General features: G+C 42.0%; 1 protein-coding gene across 4 annotated transcripts in view; it reads left to right on the forward strand.

Annotated features, from left to right (window-relative positions):
- ARHGAP26 (Rho GTPase activating protein 26) overlaps positions 1-18,870 on the forward strand; it is a 414,131-nt gene that overhangs the window by 310,247 nt on the left and 85,014 nt on the right. For all 4 annotated transcript variants that reach the window (XM_026499014.4, XM_026499015.4, XM_057306962.1 and 1 more), the window contains one exon: positions 14,455-14,593. In XM_026499014.4, the coding sequence (XP_026354799.1) occupies positions 14,455-14,593 (139 nt within the window). The remainder of the gene's footprint in view (positions 1-14,454; positions 14,594-18,870) is intronic.

The following is an 18,870-nucleotide window of genomic DNA, read 5'->3' on the forward strand; positions in this document are numbered from 1 at the left end:
CATTCTTTTGAGCCTCCTTTAGAAAACGCCCCTTACCCATTTTTTACATGGTTGTCTTCTCATGAATGTGAAGTTTTTTCCTCTATATTAGGGAGAGTAAGCTTTTTTAATCTATAATGCAAATATTTTTCCTAATCTGTAGTTTACCCTCCAGTTCTCTAAATGGTGTATTTTTTCATACTGTGTGTCTGTTGGGAGGAGTCTGTCTTTTCTTTTAGGGCACTTGGAGTTTCTGGTCTTTCTGTAAAAGGTCTCTCTCATCCCACATAATGAAGTATGTCAACACAGAGCTGCTCTTAAAAAACTTGGGTGAGGGCCTGAAGTTTTATACATTTGTCCCAACCTTAGTTCCTAGTAGCACATCCTTAAGAAGCTTCTCAGAACTTGTAGGGTCCCCTAGAACACCACTTGACAGCCATAGTGCTGGGATATAATAAAAAGTAATTTAAAAAATGCTGCCCCTCCTAAATGAAAACTCTACCTAGAATGGTGATTTAATTGTGCTAGATAACCTGCAAAATCGATTGGTAATTAGACCACTTCTAATCACTTGTCTGCACTGATAATACTCTAATATAAGCCATCATCATCTCTTGTCTTGCTATTTACAACAGCATCCTCATTTGTTCCCTTCTCCTACCCTTGGCCTATTTTGATAACAGCCACCAAAGTGAGATTTTTTAAGAGCTAAGTCAAATCATATCATTATCATTCGTCTGCTAATTACCTTCCAGTGACTTCCCATTTCACGGCATTCAAAGCCCTTATAAGAGCCTGGAAGGTCCTACACAGGCTCTGCTCTTACCTGTGTTACTTAACTCATCTCCTCTACGGCCTTCTCTTTTAGTTCACTCCTATGGCCGCCTTGACTGTTTGTTACGCATCACAACGTGCCCACCTCAAGGCCTTTGCAGTTGCTTTTCCCCGTACTTGGAACAGTCTTCCTCCACGGAACTTTATGGCATACTTCCTCACTTCCTTTAGGCCTTCTAAATGAGGCCTACCTAGATCTCTTTGTTTAAAATTGGATGTATTCCCAACTGCAGCATTCCCCTTCTCCCTGATACTGTTTTATATCTCCATAGCACTTGGTACTTCCTAATGTAGTACATAATTTGCCTACCGATTAAACATGTTGCCTTTCTGACCTCCACTATGACCTATGCTTCTTGCATGCAGGGACTTTTGTCTGTTTTGTCCACTACTTTGTCCCCAGGTCCTCAGTAGGCACTCGGTACATATGTGTTGGATGAACAAATGGGCTCTTGTGGTATCTGGCTTCCAAGATGGCTCCAAGTGACCCTTTGTCTCTGGTATTCACTGCTCTGTGTAGTCCCCTCTCTGAATGGGGGAACCCAATATCAATCCCAATGTGATTAATAGGAAATTGCAAAACTAATGTAGAGTGACCATGGAGACTGATCAAATAAGAACTCGCAGCATTTGCTTTGGCTTCTGGACTTGCACACCCTGGGGGAAGCAAGCCACCATGTTGTGACAGCAGTCACACAACCCTGTGGGGAGGTGAGGCTTCCTGCCAACAAGCAGACCAATTGGGCTGCTATGTGAGCGAGACACTTTGGATGTCAATCCTTTAGTCCTGGTCAGTCCTTCCGATGATGCAGCCCCAATGGACATCTTGTGTACAACCTCATAAGAGACCAATGAGCTAAGCCCCTCCTGATTTCCTGACTCATAAAAACTGGGAGAGACACTAAATGTTTTAAGCCACTAAGTTTTCAAGGTAATTTGTTGTGGAGCATTAAGAACTACTAAAGAACCTCTGAATATAAACTTCACAAAGTAACAAGTATCCTGCGAGTTGTTTAAGTGGCATGGCCCCCCTTTTACATGGTTAATTAAGAGGTAGGAAATAAAATGATTTATTTGAAGAAGTTCTCTTGTCTCTATTCCAAATTTTAGATCTCCGTCCAGCCACCTCCCTCAAATATAGTTAAATCTCAGGTATAAGTAAACTTTATGTGATATATGAGAAAAATGAACTTGTGAAAAGGGAATATAATTGAATAGCAGTTAAAAATGGTTTCTAGGGGCGCCTCAGTGGCTCAGTTAGTTAATTGTCTGCCTTTGGCTCAGGTCGTGATCCTAGGGTCCTGGGATCGAGCCCTGTGTTGGGCTCCCTGCTCAGCAAGGGAGCCTGTTTCTCCCTCTGCCTGTCACTCCCCCAGCGTGTGCGCTCGCGCGTGCGCGTGCTCTCTCTCTCTGTCTGTCAAATAAATAAATAAAATATTTTTTAAAAAATGGTTTCTAAAGACAAACCATCTGGATTCAAATCTGCCACCTCTTTCTAGTTATGTGACCATGAACAGATTACTTAACCTCTCTGTGCTCATAAAAGTACTTTCAGTACAGTCTAACTGCTGGAACAAATAACCCCCAAATATCAGTGACTCAGGAGGATAGAAGTTTATCTCTTGCTCAGAAAAGAGTTCTCTGGGGGCGCCTGGGTGGCACAGCAGTTAAGCGTCTGCCTTCGGCTCAGGGCGTGATCCCGGCGTTATGGGATCGAGCCCCACATCGGGCTCCTCTGCTATGAGCCTGCTTCTTCCTCTCCCACTCCCCCTGCTTGTGTTCCCTCTCTCGCTGGCTGTCTCTATCTCTGTTGAATAAATAAATAAATAAAATACATTTAAAAAAAAAAAAAGAAAGAAAAGAAAAGAGTTCTCTGTGGGTATTACTAAGGTGGTATCCTCTGTGGCAATTAAGCAACCAGGTGCCTTCCATCTGCCTTCTGCTCTGCAGATCTCTGTCATCAACCAGTTGGGGGAAATGAGAGAGTCTGGAAGACTGGGTAAGGTTGTATGGACTAAATGCAGAGGATGCTTTCTTATTTTCTTCCACATTCCATTGGTCAGAAGTCAGTCACATGGCAACATCTAACTGTAAGGGAGGCTGAGGAAGCAAGCTAATTGTGTGCTCAGAGCAAGGGGAAGCAAGTTTGATGGCCAGCTAGCCAGTTTGCCACATTCTTTCAGTCGGTTTTCTCTGAGGATTAAATAAGGTATGATATTAAAGGACTTAGCCAAGAATCTGGCGTGAAGTAAGGTTTAATAACTGTAAACCATTGTTTTTAGCAGTCTCAACAGAATGCTCTGAAAATAGAGCTCAAGCCCATTTCTGAATGCCACGGGTCCCCCTCTCCCAAAATAATACTTTTTGTAATTTGGTCTTTTCTTGAATAAAATATTAAATGTTGAGAGAGATAAGCAAAGAATGAGCAGTGTGATAATGTTCCATCTCCCCACAGGGCCGTATTTAAGTCTATAACAGCAGTGTCCAGTGATTTTTGAACTACAACTCTTTTTGGTGTCTTTGGGCTTTCAAAGCCAGCAAGCAAATTCAAAAGTAGCATGATATAAAAAAGGACCAGAAAGTGCTAATAACAATATTGAAACTTGCGTAAACAAGCAGCCATCCTGCCGAGGGCACAAAGTACAGAAATAGAAATGAAATACGAAGTGCATGGCCAGGCCTGTACGTATATGGGCAAGAACTGGTGGAAAATACTCATCTGGTTTGGTGGGTTATAAATTATGTTACTCTCTGCTGTGTATTTGTTAAGGTACATACAGTATTAAGAGTATTACAGTGCTTCATTATATGTTCCTTTTCATTAGTCTTTGCCAGAGAGTGGGATGAATCACACTGAGGGTTTATGTTTCTGTGGGAGACAGTGATGAAAGAGTATGAGTAAAAACATTTCTGGGATGAAGAGTGCCCCAGAGTGCCTGTCCCCAGTCCTGAAGGAGCCTAGTGTACCACCTTGATAGAGGTTTTTAATCTGGGGTCCATGATGGGCCAAAGTTTACAAGACCTGGATATGTTCATTCTTCTGGGGAGAAAGTCCTTCACATTCATCAGGTTTGCCTTTCTGGTAAAAACACTTAGAATAAGGCAACTAGACTCCTTTTTTAAATATAGCTTTAGGTCTGGTCTGGTATAAAATGAACAGTTCCTGCATTCGGCTCCAAAAGGAGCCTATGAAGTTCACCTAATAGGAATCCTAAGCATCCAGGGCCGTGCTCTGGCCCCTGGCTTCCTGGAGACGAGGCTTTGGATAAATTTCCTCCCGAAAGAACTGAACTGTAGTCATCAAATCCAGAGTACTCTTGTGTCCTCAGATGAATAATGTCAGAGACTTGTTCTTTAAAATTCACACTATTAAGATCTTAGTTAATATTTAATGAGCATTCCCTTAGGCTTGGCCATAATTTTCTGGAAATATGCACACACATACACAAATGTCCATGAGTGATTACTTTTCTAACTTTAGTGTCGTAAGTTGGACAAAATTCTGAAACCCCACTTGAAGAAATGCTTTCCAACAGCATCTTTTCATCCTGTCCACCAACAAGAAGCGTGTGATAATATATGCCCTCTTGCTTGAAACAACCCTGAATACAGGTCTTAAATGTATGTCCCCCACAATGTCTGGTGTAATACTCTCTCATGTTGTTAAGAACATTTTGTAGAAGGTATTTACTTGGTCCCTTGGAATAAAATAAGGTAATAGAAGTATAGTAATAGTAGATAGAACTAATAGAAGACAGTACCCAAAAGAGGGTATAGCAGCCCAGGCATCTAGCCACTGGAGCCACTCAGAGACACAGAGAACCTTAAGATGCGTGTTGTAGTTACCTATTCCTGCATAACAGATCATCTGCAAACCTAGTGACTTAAAACAGCAAGGATTTTTTTTTTTCCTCTCTCAATTCTTTGGGTCAGAAATTTGGGGAGGACTTCTGTGTGTCCCATATGGTATCTGCTGGGGAGGTCTTACTGCAGCTGGATGATCCAAGATGGCCTTAATCCACATGTCTGGAACCTTGGTACTAGCTGTCAGCTGGGACACCTCGATCCCCTTCTCTGTGGCCTATCTCCATGGGATCCCTCTTCACTTGATAGTCTGGGCCAGACTTCCAAGGGGGCAAACACAGAAGCCACAAGGCCTCCTAAGGCGTCTGCCTGGAATAGCCAGAGTGTTGCTTCAGCCACATTCTGTTGGTCAAAGCAAGTCACCAGGCCAGCCAGATTGAAGAGGTGAAGAGGTGGGAAAGCTACCCCACCTCTGGCTGAGAGTAGCTGTGTGCACATAGAGGCGAAGGGGCAGTTGTGGGCTGCCATCCATGCAGGTGTTCTGCCATAAGGCCTCACTCCCCGTGTCTGGCAAGTGTGCATGTAGTTCCTGTTGGAAAAGGCATTGCTTTCTTAGGAGAGGCTTGTGCTGAACACAGGCCCTTCCTCAGTATTTCTTACAGAACGTGCTCTTCTCCTTCTTACCATTGCCATTTTTTTACACAGCCAGGGGGCATCAAACATTTGTTGTTACTGACAAGTCAGTCCTCAAATACCCTTTGAAAGCCTCAGTGTGGAGAACTAACTCATCTGTGTCTAAAACTGGAAAAACATCTTTGTCGTTAAAATTGACATTTAAAAGAGGGGGGGCAGGAAATGTTTGCTAGCCAGAAAAATCAGCTTCTTTTACCTGATAAAACATCTTTTTTTTTGAAGAGAAGGAAAAAGGCTTCTGTGTTTGAACTGGCTAAAGCATATGGCTAAAGCATATGGCCAGAAACTCTGTCCTTCACCTCCCCCGGCAGACCCAGTGAGGAGAGCAATGTTTGGAACAGTTGTAGGAGATAAATATCCCACAGTAAGTGGAGGCAGAGAGGAAAAAGCCAGAAGGTAGGGATTATGTTTGGGGGCTGGTGGGGATCTTCCTTTTCCATGTTTGGTAATACACACTGATTTACTTACTCTGTTGAAGATAGTGGATCTTTGTAACGTACATAGTTTAGAAGTAATAATGGCAGTAATAGTTAACTTCTATTATTGCTTCTTATCCACAAGATACTGTGCGAAGCAGCTTTACATCCATCATATCATTCAATTTTTATAAGATCTGTATTTTTACCTCTAGTTTACAAATTATGACCATGAAGTGCAAAGAGTTTAAGAAACAGCCTTTAGGAGAGGAACTAGGTCTGAACTGCTTTCACAACCCAAGCTGCTCAGATCTGCTCTAGTTTATCTCCGTGCCATGCATTTATTGAGCATCTACTACTGGCTGGACAGGAATAAGATGGGACCTTTTGTCCCAGGGCCCTCCGATTTTATCAGGGTATGACTAAGCATGATACAACGTGCTAAGTGAATTCCATTAAAACGAGTCAAGTGTATGGCATCACTGAGGAGAAATCACTTAATTCTGCTTGTACCAGGCTCAGACAGATAAAGATATTTCCTAGGCAGAGAAAGAGTTGAGACATGAGGGACAGCCTTCCAGGGATCAATGAACTCATGTGTATTAAAATGACATGGTTGTGAAAGAACATGGGTTATATGTTAGGAAGTGGTGGGAGATGCTGCCAGATAGTTGGTTTTAGCCCACTGTCAGGGATTTTGAAAGCTATGGAAAAGGGTTTGCATTTACTCCTGAGAAGTGGGAGCTTTCAGGTTTCCAGGTTAAAGGGGTGAAATGATTATATCAGCACTTTAGAAAAACATCCCTGGAAGCTGAACCAAATTGTACTCTGATTATTAATAACAAAATCACTTGTTAAATAAAGCACAAAAATCAGAGTTGACTGTCCTGTTGTAAACTTGTGGCTTTATTATAAAAAAAAACCCAAAGTCTCAGAGTGTAACCTTTGACTTACAGCCTTTACTTCTCACAGGGTAGAGTAAGATCCTAATGGCTTTTATTTGGTTCTTCTTGCCAGACTTTTAAAGGGAAATCCTAGCTTATGGCATCATTTCCCTTTAAAGTCTCCATACCCTGAGTTCTTCTTGGTGTTTAGAATATATGAGATCTAGAGAAGAATAGTCTTAAGAGTCTGGCTTTTTCTTTTTCTTTTTCTTTTTTTCTTTCTTTCTTCTTTCTTTTTTAAGATTGTAGTCGCATATCAAAGGGGAAAGATTTTAATTCTTTCCATGCTTGTTTTAAGGGAACAATCCATTAAATAAAATTACCATTTCTGTATGGGGACACAATTTTTGCCCAGCTCACAGCTTATCACTCTGAGCCTTAAAACGTCAAGCAGGTCAATACTTAGGGTTATAGTGGAAGTTACCAATATTTATATGCTTCTAGTTAAGATACTAAAACAAAATGTTGAGTGTTGTCATTGTCTAAGATTTCCCAATGCCCAGGAATTTTGCTACTTAAAATATTTTCCTTTTATTTTTTATTTTATTTTATTTTATTTTTTTAAGATTTTATTTATTTATTTGACAGAGACAGCCAGCGAGAGAGGGAACACAGAAGGGGGAGTGGGAGAGGAAGAAGCAGGCTCCTAGCGGAGGAGCCTGATGTGGGGCTCGATCCTAGAGCACCAGGATCACGCCCTGAGCCGAAGGCAGACACTTAACGACTGCGCCACCCAGGCGCCCCCTTTTATTTTTTGATTAAAGGTTACCTTGCCAGTAACTTTGAAAATTTTAGATGTTTGGGAAAGAACAACCATACCAAGGAAACAGATTGCTTTCTTTTTATAGTTTCAGTTAAACGTGGAATCTCAGATTAATAACATACATGTGCGTGCGTTTTATCTTCCTATTAAATTCCAACCTGTAAGAGTAGTATTGGACCCACTTGTTGTGTAATGGTCCACAACATTTCTTTTGGCTGTGGCACTTAAAGGGTTTCTGCACATGAAGCAGAGTGTGGATGTGCTCATGTGCCTAACACCACATGCTTTTATCACCATTGCCCCTTTTAATGCCTGTTGATCTTTTACAAAAAAGCGTCATAATTCTTTTCCCAACTCATCAGTTCGCTTTGGAAGAGGGAGAAGTGTTGATCTTTGAGTTGTTATTTCTTAGAAATGCCCAAAGATCAGGGCCCCCTTAGAAGTATGTTAACTTTTAATCTTATCCGTCAAGAAGAGCCTGGTAACCATGGGTGAGGCCCCACTAACCACCTAGTATAAGCACCAAGTCCTAAGCACCCTTGCATTCCCATTAAAATGGTAGTGTCTTTCAGGGCAGTTGTCTTGATCTGACTTAATTTTCGCCCACCAAGCTACTTTGACCTGCTTTTACCAAAATGTTGGTGGAATTGAAATCCATTGTACCACTGTTGGGTTTGTGCAGAAAATGTCCATCAGTTAATAAAATATAATTGATTTGAACAGTTTCTGGCAAGTGACAAGTGTTGGGCAGTTTTATTTCATGTTCTTGATATTTCAAGCAGCTGTTGATATGCAGCCTTAATGATGATGATGAAAATGCCTCAATGCTTTATTACATTGAGATAATCCCTGGTACTCTTGCCTGCTTGGGAAGCTAGTGTCGTATCTTATGTTCGTGGCTTTTTTTTTTTATGTGTTCATCGATTTTTATTTTTTAATTTTTTGTTTTTATATGCTGGGCTGGGATGCTTCTGTCACAGGCCTTTTTTCTTTTTGAGTGTCAAGTGCTATGCAAATTACTCTTCATTAATGTGATAGGGTTGTGGATCTGAATATGTATATTCCCTTCTAATAAGCCCCAGATAAACTGAGCATTGTTTGAATTGTGAAGCTCCTTTAACGTTGCTTAAATAAGGATGGGGTTTTGTTATGTTTTCATCTATTCCTCTGTCAGCAAAGAAAACAGGAAATAGAAGCTTTCTGGAGATAGGGAAAATCACAGCATCCATTGGATGACCCATGCCATCTATATATGCCTTCAGTTACTAAATGGAATTGGTTTCTTTTGAAGGACTTTTAATAACTCCCCAAACTACTTTCTAAATTGTTGATTCCTCTGCCAAAATGCTGATATCAATAGGGCATCGGACTCCCAACTGTCCTTAAAAACCCTCTCTGTCTCTGTAGCCTATGAATTTGGCTTCTTAACTGTTGCTGTAAATGAGCCCTGCTAAATAAGACTTGCCCGGCGTTCCCAAGGAAAGCTTATGGCTTCTCAGGCCCTGAGCAGCTCTGCTGCACTGTCTGTCATGAGAAGGAGTGGGCAATGTGTGAGCCCTGCTCTGTGGTTCCAGCCCTCCACTCCCAAAGCAGACACTCCTCACATTAAACAAGCCCAGATTTGTTGATCCTTTAATACTTGGAACTGATACATTTGTGTCTCAGGAAAATGCTCAGTCTCTTCTGTTTTGCTTTGTAATCCCCAGTCCTCTGTCATTGATTTATTGCCTCAGAGCTACTTTGCAGTTATTGACCAGGAACTCTTTATCATGACCTAATTTTCCTCCCATAAAAATCACAGCACATAATAGTGTACCCCCACACATTATAGGGAGGCTCCTAATCCTCGTAAATTATAGGAACATGTGATGAATGGGATCACAAAAGGTATAAAAATGTGTATGTGCCGTGGCTAACAACAAATTCTGCGAGTGGCAGTGGTCTACAGTTGTCGGGATGGGCCGCAGACAGGGCGGGGGGCGGGGGGAGGGTTTCGGGCAGTGAAATTTGAATTTTGTAGACAACGCAAGGGAAAAGAACAGCAAATTTTAACATTGCTGTAAGCAGTTAAGATCGATGTTTTGCAAAGAGCAGTAATTAAATTTGCACTTAGAAATTAAATCCTCGTGTCCTGACTGCAAATAATTCATTGTTGAGTCTCCACTTATAACCCTTCTTATACTTTTTTTATTGAATGCAGTAATGTCTCTTGAACACTGAGTGTCAAACTGTGTTAGATGTTTTGGTCTTCACCACACTGCTGGGAGTTTTACGGATGAGGCATCTGAAGGTCACAGAGTTATACAACTTGCTCAGAGTCACAGAACTACTAGTAAGCAACTAAAGTCAGATCCATTCAACTATAAAACTCGGAATCTTCTTCTTTTGTCCTCTGTCTCTCAAATTAATAACAGGTATAAAGACCACACATGGGTAAGATCCAGATGGTCATGCTAAGCTCCAGTCCAGCTACACTCAAGTATGTGACCTTGGACAAATCAGTTCATCTCACTGAGTCTTAGGTTACTCAACTCCATGATGCTAAGAATAATAGTATCTTTCTTATAGAGTTATTGTGAATAAGATAATGAGACAATTTGTGTGAATAACAGCATGATGAGCACTCAACAAATTTTGGTTATTTTATTGTCATTTATATCACTACCACCTCTTGTCCGCTCTTTGCTGGTTTCTATGCTAAGCACTTAATGTGCGTTAACTTTTCCATAGCTCTGTGAGGCAGGTATTAGATCCTCATTTGCACAAGGGAAACAGGCTCAGAGGCATTGAGGCTCTTGCCTGAGTTGAACCCAAGTCTGTCTAGCTCCAGAGCTTCTTTGCTTTCTACCCATATGCTGGCTGTAAATTCCTTTGACTTTTTGTGGTGATATGGCAATGATGCTGCTATCAGTGATGGTGAGGTCAGTGGAGCTGTAGGTATTGCCCACTGACTAAGCAGCAGAACCCGGACCTGGCCCAGGCCTGTGTGACTACAGAAGCCTGACCACTCTCCCAAATAGCTGAAATGGAAACAAACCTTGGTATTTATGGGTCTGCTAATTCCACTTATAGGAAGCTTGAAATTGGGAATACTTGGAAGAGGTATCCAGAGTTGTTTTTTTTATGTTACAGTTTTATTCCTCAGTAGCTTCCAGAAGGCTTACAGCCTTCCCAGTAACTTTTATTTCTGAAGTCTTCCTAATGCAGAATTAATAAGTTTGGACAGGATTAATAGGGCACTTGAGGCACAGAGTAAATCCCCCCTTTTTGTGTTAATTTGGAAAGTCTCTGTGAAATGTGTGGATTGTTCCAGACACGTGGTAGAGCTCCATAAATTCATTGCTTATAGACAATAGGAACTCACACTTGAATCATTCAGCAGGGTCATTTGTACTGTGATTCTTCTCAACAGAACGAAGGAAACTTCACTTGATTCTCTTGAAATTACCTCTTCCAAACAAAACAGGCTTGGAATAACCAACAAAACTGTGAAAAATTCAGATTGTCATCAGAATTCCAGCTTGAGCTTTTAGCACAGAGACAAACTCTTGGCCTGTCTAGAAAGTGGCCAGACAGTAAGCAAGCTTTAAACAGCTTCCATTTGTTCAAGTTTCAGAGTTAAATGAACAACAGTAATTTGGGGAATGATTTTCCAGACTCCTTTATGTAAGTTTCTATCATCTGCTCTGACTTGGTCACATTTACAGAGGTGCCCTTACACTCTGGAAACATGTGTAATCACAGTGGCAATAGTCTTGTGTCTGGCACTTGACATTTTGTGCTGTGAGAGCAGCCCCATCAGAGCTCTTGAGCAGCCTGGGCCTGGCTCACAGTGATGCCTGGAGAACTGGCCTTTGGGATTATAGGTCTCACCCATGGTGAAAATCTCCTAGAACTGGTTCCAGTATGGTCAAACAACTTTTCTTTAAAGAAACCTGCCAGTGGGCAGAATGAACAACTCTCCTGGATTCCATGTCTCTTCCTGCTTGGCTGTGTATAAACATTGTTTTGGAAGCAATTTTTCACGCATCTGCCGAAATCTGCAGCCTTTCCTTACGATCTGTTCTTTGCTTCTCAGCATTTCCTGTGGTTTTTAGGAAGGGATATAACCATACATTTTTGGTGATAGTTGAAATTAAAATGTGTATCCATTCTCTTTGTGCTCATTGTAGTTGTCCAAGGAGCTCATTTCCAGTTAGGAAAAGAGAAACAAAACTTGGAGCCCAGACGTAAGGGATAGGAGGCCGATCGCAAGTCTGAATTCATTTTCAGATGTTTACAGCTAAGGATGGCTGAGAGGACTATACTTGAGGGCAGAGGCAGAGGGGTGCTAAGAGGCACCATTATTTGTTGAAATCTGTGCTTGTCCACTTGGGGCATGGCTTCTGGAACAAAGAGTGGCTGGAAAAGCTGAGCTGAATGAGTAACGACAGCTGAGGAAGCGGAGAGTGCAGATGTGAGGAGCCAGCAGCCCTGCATTCCAGGTCCGGCCCCTCTCCTGCTTCACTATGAGGCAGGTCAGGGGATCTGTCCTGTGGCATGCTCACCCTACTTAATATGCTGAGTGGAGCTGTGGCTCAGAAGTCATGTGAAGTGCCTAGCATGGTGTCTGCCAGGCACAGATGCTCACTTACAAGAGCAAAGTTTAAATACCAGTGATAATAGTGCGCCATGAGGTGGTCACCTGGGAGCAGCCTTGTGGCTCAGCATTGTTTGGGGAATACAGGCAGGGGCGGGGGGGGGGGGGGGGAGAAGGCCTCTTAGAGTTCTTGAGCTCGACTACAACCATAGTTTCTCTGCTTCCCTTGCAGAACTCAGGAGCCTGCACATATGCATAGCACTGGTACTTGTTTTTAGGGGTGCCAACTCCTCTGAAAGCCAGGATGTTTCTGTTGTTTTTGCTTTAAGTCCCCTTCTCTTCTTACCCCCTCGCCCCACTTGAACTCAGCTAGGTTGTGATTCAGTTTATTTTGTTGAAAATTCAGTCCCCTAGGGAAAATATGATAATGCTGTTTTCAGACAGCTGTGTTTGGGAGCGAGACTGACTTAACCAGCTGGCTGGCATCATTGGAGCCCAAGGACCTGCCAGCCCATGGAGAGCAGCTGTTTTGGCTGAAATTCTCATCATTCTTATGACTTTGCTTCCTATATATTAGCTTTAGAGTTCTGCTTTTAGGTGCACACACAAAGGAGAGACGACCATTGGAAAGAGCGTAGTATATCTAATGCTACCCATAGTTGAAGGAAGTGGGGTGCCCCCACCTTCGTCTTGTTACTCATGATTGTTGAGAAAGAGGAAATCCAGGAGGAGGCTAGCTCCAGAGTGAGACATGATAATGAGTAGATCAATAAATATCGATATCTTAATACCGTGTGGTTGTTACACAACCATTAAGAATCATGTTTAAGATTTTTTAAAGAAAGGAGAAATGTCGAAATTTAATGTTAGATATATAGGATACAAAACTGTGTAGATTATGTAATCCCAATTAGGGAAAATGGTTTTTGGACATTAAATGAGGTAACTAATACAAAGCACTTAACCTGATACCTGGCGTGGCAAACACTCAGTAAACCACAGCTACCGGATGCAGACTGTCCCATCCAGAAGGAACGTGTTTACCTGGTGCAGCGTGATACCCAGAGTCCTTGGTATGAAGTCAATGCTTAAAGATCTTTCTTGATTGAATGAATTAGTGTTATCATTTATATGCATTTGAAAAGAAATCCAGGGGCACCTGGAGGGCTCAGTCAGTTGAGCATCTGACTCTTGGTTTCAGCTCAGGTCGTGCTCTCAGAGTCCTGGGATGGAGCCCCATGTCAGGCTCCATGCTCATTGGGGAGTCTGCTTGAGATTCTCTCTCTCCCTCTTCCTCTGCCCCTATCACTTGCACTCTATCTTTCTCTCAAATAAATAAATCTTTAAAAAAGAAATCACGAAAATCTAGGGATACAGCTTTCTATGTTATCTATATCTATAATTGTGGCAGCTAATCTCTGCATTAGTTCTTCATTATAAATGGTCAGGACAGTACCTCTTGCTCCAGGTCACTGAGAACAGAATGAGCCACGTGTAAAACACAACGCAGTGATGAATCCCTAGGGAAGTGACATTGTGTGGTGGCTACGGTGATCATGGTAAGCACCATGTATGTGTAGCTGTTATAATAATTCCACCATACTTGTATCCGGAAAAGGAAACGATAATGTCATGATTTTTGTCTGTTGTTTTGTTCTTGTTTTTTGACCCAGGACTTTACTTTTTTTTTTTTTTAAGTAAAATCTTTAAAAAGTTCCAAAGAAAACGCAAATGTTTATAATGGTTGTCTCTAAATAGTGGAATTAGAAAGTTTTTCTCTTTTTTTCCCTAATGCTTTTCTGTGTTTTCCAAATTATCTGTAGTATTGGTTACTTTAATCATCAGCCTTTTTCCCCCCTTTTAAATGAGAAAATGCTCAGCATCAAAGATGACACAGAGCTGTTGAACTAGAAAGCGGGCTCCATCTAAGGATGACTGAGGACTGGGAACTGGTGCCCTGCTCTGGGCTTCTTCTTGGAATGTTATTTAAATGCAGTTTCACATTCTAAGAAAGTTCTGAGGCAGATATTAAGAACTGGTCAGTGGAACCAGTGAGGAAATTAAGGGGTTTTGATGAACTGGTTCTAGACAAAGGTAGTCAAAAAACTCAAAGCCCTATTAATAGACAATGGCTTGTATTTAGCACAGTTCATTCCCCTTTCCCTTGGAGAGAACAGAGAGAGGATCAGTGAAAGTGACAGCAGAAGAGGCTAGAAATGGAAGTGAATGGTTGCCAAACTCCGAGATACACTTCTGAAAGAAAATGTTTAGTGCCAGTTCTGAGAGATGTTTCAAACGAAGTCCTGAGCTAATGCCAGTGGTCTTTTTGGGTCTTTTTGCTGATTCTTTGATACCACCAAGCTTTCAGCTGTGCTGGTTGGGGCTTGCCCCCCCCCGCCCCGCCCAGCAGCATGTAACCCTTCTGTGCAACTTTACTTGCAGATATTTAACACCGTGCCTGATACGCCTCTCACCAATGCCCAGCTGCACCTGTCCCGGAAGAAGAGCAGTGACTCCAAGCCCCCTTCCTGCAGCGAGAGGCCCCTGACGCTCTTCCACGCCATGCAATCAGCAGAGAAACGTGAGTCCCACGGCTCAGGGCCAGCAAGGTGCTCAAGAGATGTCCTGTGCCACCTCCCACCTGCTCAGGGTGCACACCTCTGGCCTCTCTGTGTGTTGCTGTCCTGTGTGTCCTTGAGGATGGTGTGTGGCTGGGCCCTCCCTGGTTTCATTGCTGAGTAAGCCTGGTAGGACAGGAAGCAATGTTAGGAAAATGAAAGGCCAGGGCCACTTGCTGTGCAGGATTCTCTTTTCCAGATCTCCTTTGGGCAAACAGCTGAGCCCTGTTTCCCCCTGCGACACAGTAAGAGCTCAGCTCCGGCATCACTGCTTTGGCCCCTCTTTTGTTGGTAGCTCCCACAGAACCAGTTTCCTCTTCTCAGTTTGTCATTAAATGCTTATTAGTGTGAGTCACATGCCCCACTCGAATGTGACTGAGGCCAGGCCCTCATTTTGCTCATCCTTCTACTCCACCTCTCACAGAACCTGGCATGGACTGGACACTTAATAAATGTGTGAACTTAATGAATGAATTAATTAGAGAATAACACTCTCTTTGCTCCAAGCAGCAGCACAGTGTTATCACCACAGTTTTACTGAATCCTTTTTTCATGTCAGGACGAAGTTCTTTGCAGTTAACAGGTGACTGGGTCCTAAAATATTCAGGCTTGTTTCAGCTTCTGGAATAAGAGAGCTGAGTGGTGTAGTGTAGAAGTTGAGGGCTCAAGCTCTTCCTGGAGTCTCGTCAGACCTGCGTTCTCACACCCGCGGCAGCACGTGGGCAAGCATTTACCGTCTCTCAGCCTCTGTTTGCTCATCTGTAAAGTAGGGATAATAGTCCCTATCTCATAGGGATTTGTTAAGGAGTAAATAAAATTTTACATTTTAGCATCTGGCACAAGTCTTGGACTTGGCAAGGGCTGATAGCCAAGAGCTGCTGCTATTGTTACTAGTTATTGTTTAATCACGTGCAAATACCAAGGCTCGTTCTTTCACACAACCGACGCTTGCACATTGCCTGTGAGAGACTGGGAATATAGACATCAGACCTTGTCTTTAAGGTGCTCACAGTTGAGGGAGGGGAGTCAACAAGTGAGTAAATAGTGGTAGGTCACCGTGATAACCGCGCTCAGAGAGGTATGCAGAACACAGGACGGTTGAGAGCGTGCTCTGCACTGGATTGCCTGGCTGCTAGTTCTGTGTTGCCATCTCTGGCTGCACATGACATGGGCAAGTGACCTGGCATCCCAGGGTCTCAGGCTCCTCTTCTGGAAGACAGGGGTAACGGTTTCTACCTTATAGGCTTGTTGTGCGGTTTAGAGTCCTTCACATGGTACCTAGTGCAGAGTAAGTGCTCAGTAAATGCTGGGGGGGGTGGTGTTAACCTTTATGAGGGACAGTAAAGACACAGATCAGGAGAATGAATCACTTGGCCTTGAAGAAGAGAGAAAATATATACATAGATTGGCATCTTTTTATTTGTCAGCAAAAAAGCCTCTTTTTTTTTAACAAACAACATTTTTTACCCTCTGTATTTCAGAAATAATGGCCTTCATTTTCATTCTGAGAACAAATCTTCACCACCCCCAGACCATCACTACATATCAAGATGTCGTACTGTCCCATAAAATGGCTAGACCTTCGTGAATTTAGCACCATTTGGGTTGTTTCAGATATTTAGCTTTTATGAGTAAAGCTACTGTTATCTTTGTAGCTAAATCTGTTCACAGGCAAGATCATTTCCTTAAGCTAAATTCCTGGAAGAATTTCTGGGTCAGAGGATATGCAGTTTCAGGGCTTTGACCCCTATGGGGTTGAGTTCCCTTCAAATGATAGCCTGTGTTCCTCTTAAATATGTGGCTTGGGTCATTCTCACTTTGGTCTGCACATGGCCTGGGCCCCTCTGAGTATAGCAGGGAACACTGGGAACAGGACTGGTCTCCCCCATCTGTCATGAACACAGATGGCATTGGGCTATGGGGTAATGTGTTTCTCATGTTGCCAGGAGAGCCACGGTCACCTAATGTTTGGTACTAAGCACTGGGCAGTGTAGATTAGGACCCGTCAAACAGTTAAGTTGAAGCAGAAGCAACTTTGGAACAGGTCTCAAAGCATATTCTGGGAGCACATAAGAAAGAAGATAGAGATTAGGAGAAAATCAATTAGATCTTGACCCAAGATTAATTTGATCACACGAGGTAGAGGATGAAAGGTAAGGATGTGTGAGAACAGACAGACTTAAGCTATGGAACGTGCTGCTGATGTCTCTGTCCACAGACAGTGGATAGAAGGATGGAAGACTGGAAGACAGTGAAACAGCCTGTCCTTCCCCTGAATGTCAGGAAATGCTTCCTGGAAACAGGACTGAAACCTCATATATTTGACGGGTGCTTAGCTTTCCTCCCTTTCTCAGAGAAGAAACATTTTCATTGAAAAGTATGTAGGTGGGCATATATATGTAGGCTTTTTATAGTTTGTTTTGGAAAACACTTTTTTTCCAGAGAAGCTAGAATGATTCCAAGATGGCTTGGAAAGTACCATAGGAGGGGTGGGTGACTGGCCAGGAGCTAGAAGGTTCTGTTGGCACCCCACCCCAGCTTGTAACCCAGCCACCCCTTACTGTGAGTGAGCAGTTGACAGGGCACTGTCATTTTACACACCTGACTCTTCCCTGTGTCTCGTCCATGGATAAAGACAGAAGGATCCTTTATCAAAGCACTTTGCCAAGTTTACTCTAAGAATTAAGGTACAAATAAACACTCCAGGTCATTTGTGGGTAAAAGAAAATTGTGTATTTCCATAGGATGACATTTTTCAGTTTAAGGGAACTTTCAGTACCTAGCTTTGTTCCTTCTCATACTTGAATCATTTGCATAATCCTTCGTTCACTCTTTGGCCGACAACCATGTAACTCATACACTGTTGTTTAATACATCTCTTTAAATTGATTTGTAAAGCTTCAGTGCATAACATAGTTTCTAGTTTACAGTAGACACTTGATACACATTTTTTTAAAGAATAAATAAATGAGCCTATAGACCAATGAGATGATAGCACATCTACCCAGGACAGTCATTTTTTTTAATACTTAGCTATGCTTCGTCCTTATTAAAGATGATAAAATTGAGGCCTAGAAAGATGAAATTATTTTGCAGAATCATATAACAGAGAGAAGGCAGTGGATTCAGAGCAAGATTTATCTGTCTGTGAACCTACAGCATTATGTTACCAGTTCTTGACCGAATCTGAAAGAAAGCAGATTGCAGAAGGAACACAGAGAAAAAAGAGATATGAAAACTAATTTTGCAATGTGTTGTACGTAGGAAACAAAAGAGAAGAATGTGAAATTTTGAATTTGAGTCACTGGGAGAAGCTTGGTGCTATGAAAAGAAAGGAGAGATAATGAATTGAGTTTCTGACAGAGTAAGTTTAAACTACTGAGATCCCATGTAAGGTTTCCAAAGGTTATTTGAAAGAGTGATTCTAGATGTACGTCCTTAAAGTGAGCATTGGAACCTAAATAGAGGGTTAAAATGCTGGCAAAGGGAATATTAAGCTGGAAAAAAAAATTACCTTTCTGAGAATTTTTCTTTGTGATACTTCTGGCTTCTCTGAATATGCTGTCTGAAAGTCACCCTGTCCGGTTTGTCACGAAGTCCACGAAGTCTAGTAATAGCCATTTTATGGGACACTTGCATCACTTCTGACCTCAGTAGCCTCAATAATATCCTTTGACTGTGATTTTCAGGAGATTAATTATCCTGTTCCCGTTATCTATATGAGAAGAGAATTCCTTCTCTGTAATATCAGATCATTCTCTCTTTACATGTTCAGCTGTGATTGTTTTGTACAGATATGTTCATTTTATGTGATTCTTCTGAGTTTTTGAAGTAAATGTTCAGTCTAATAAAGCTGGATTATTGAAATGCAAAAAAAAAATATTTTTAAAGCCATTCACTTCTTTACATGGCCTCTTCCCGCTCAGGAAAATCTCTAAGAACATGAATTTGATGGTCTCCCTATATTATTCCCTAATATAAATTAAAATAAATACATAACCATTAAGATAAAGAATGTTCATCTGACACCTTATGTCCCACCTGTGAAATGTGTGCCTCGGTTTAGAGTCCACAGATCTTGCTCTGAATTTTTTTGGGTGACTCCGTTCCTTTCTCTTAATGTGAATATATGAACTCGAGTTTCTTTGGACTAGAGTTGGGTTTGGATATTGTCATTTGGCTGTTTTATCAGCGTGGATGCTCACTGTGTTCTCCTGTCATTTCCATGTTACGCACTTTC

This window comes from Ursus arctos, unplaced genomic scaffold (genome assembly GCF_023065955.2).
Source record: "Ursus arctos isolate Adak ecotype North America unplaced genomic scaffold, UrsArc2.0 scaffold_5, whole genome shotgun sequence".
In the NCBI taxonomy this organism is placed as follows: Eukaryota; Metazoa; Chordata; class Mammalia; order Carnivora; family Ursidae; genus Ursus; species Ursus arctos.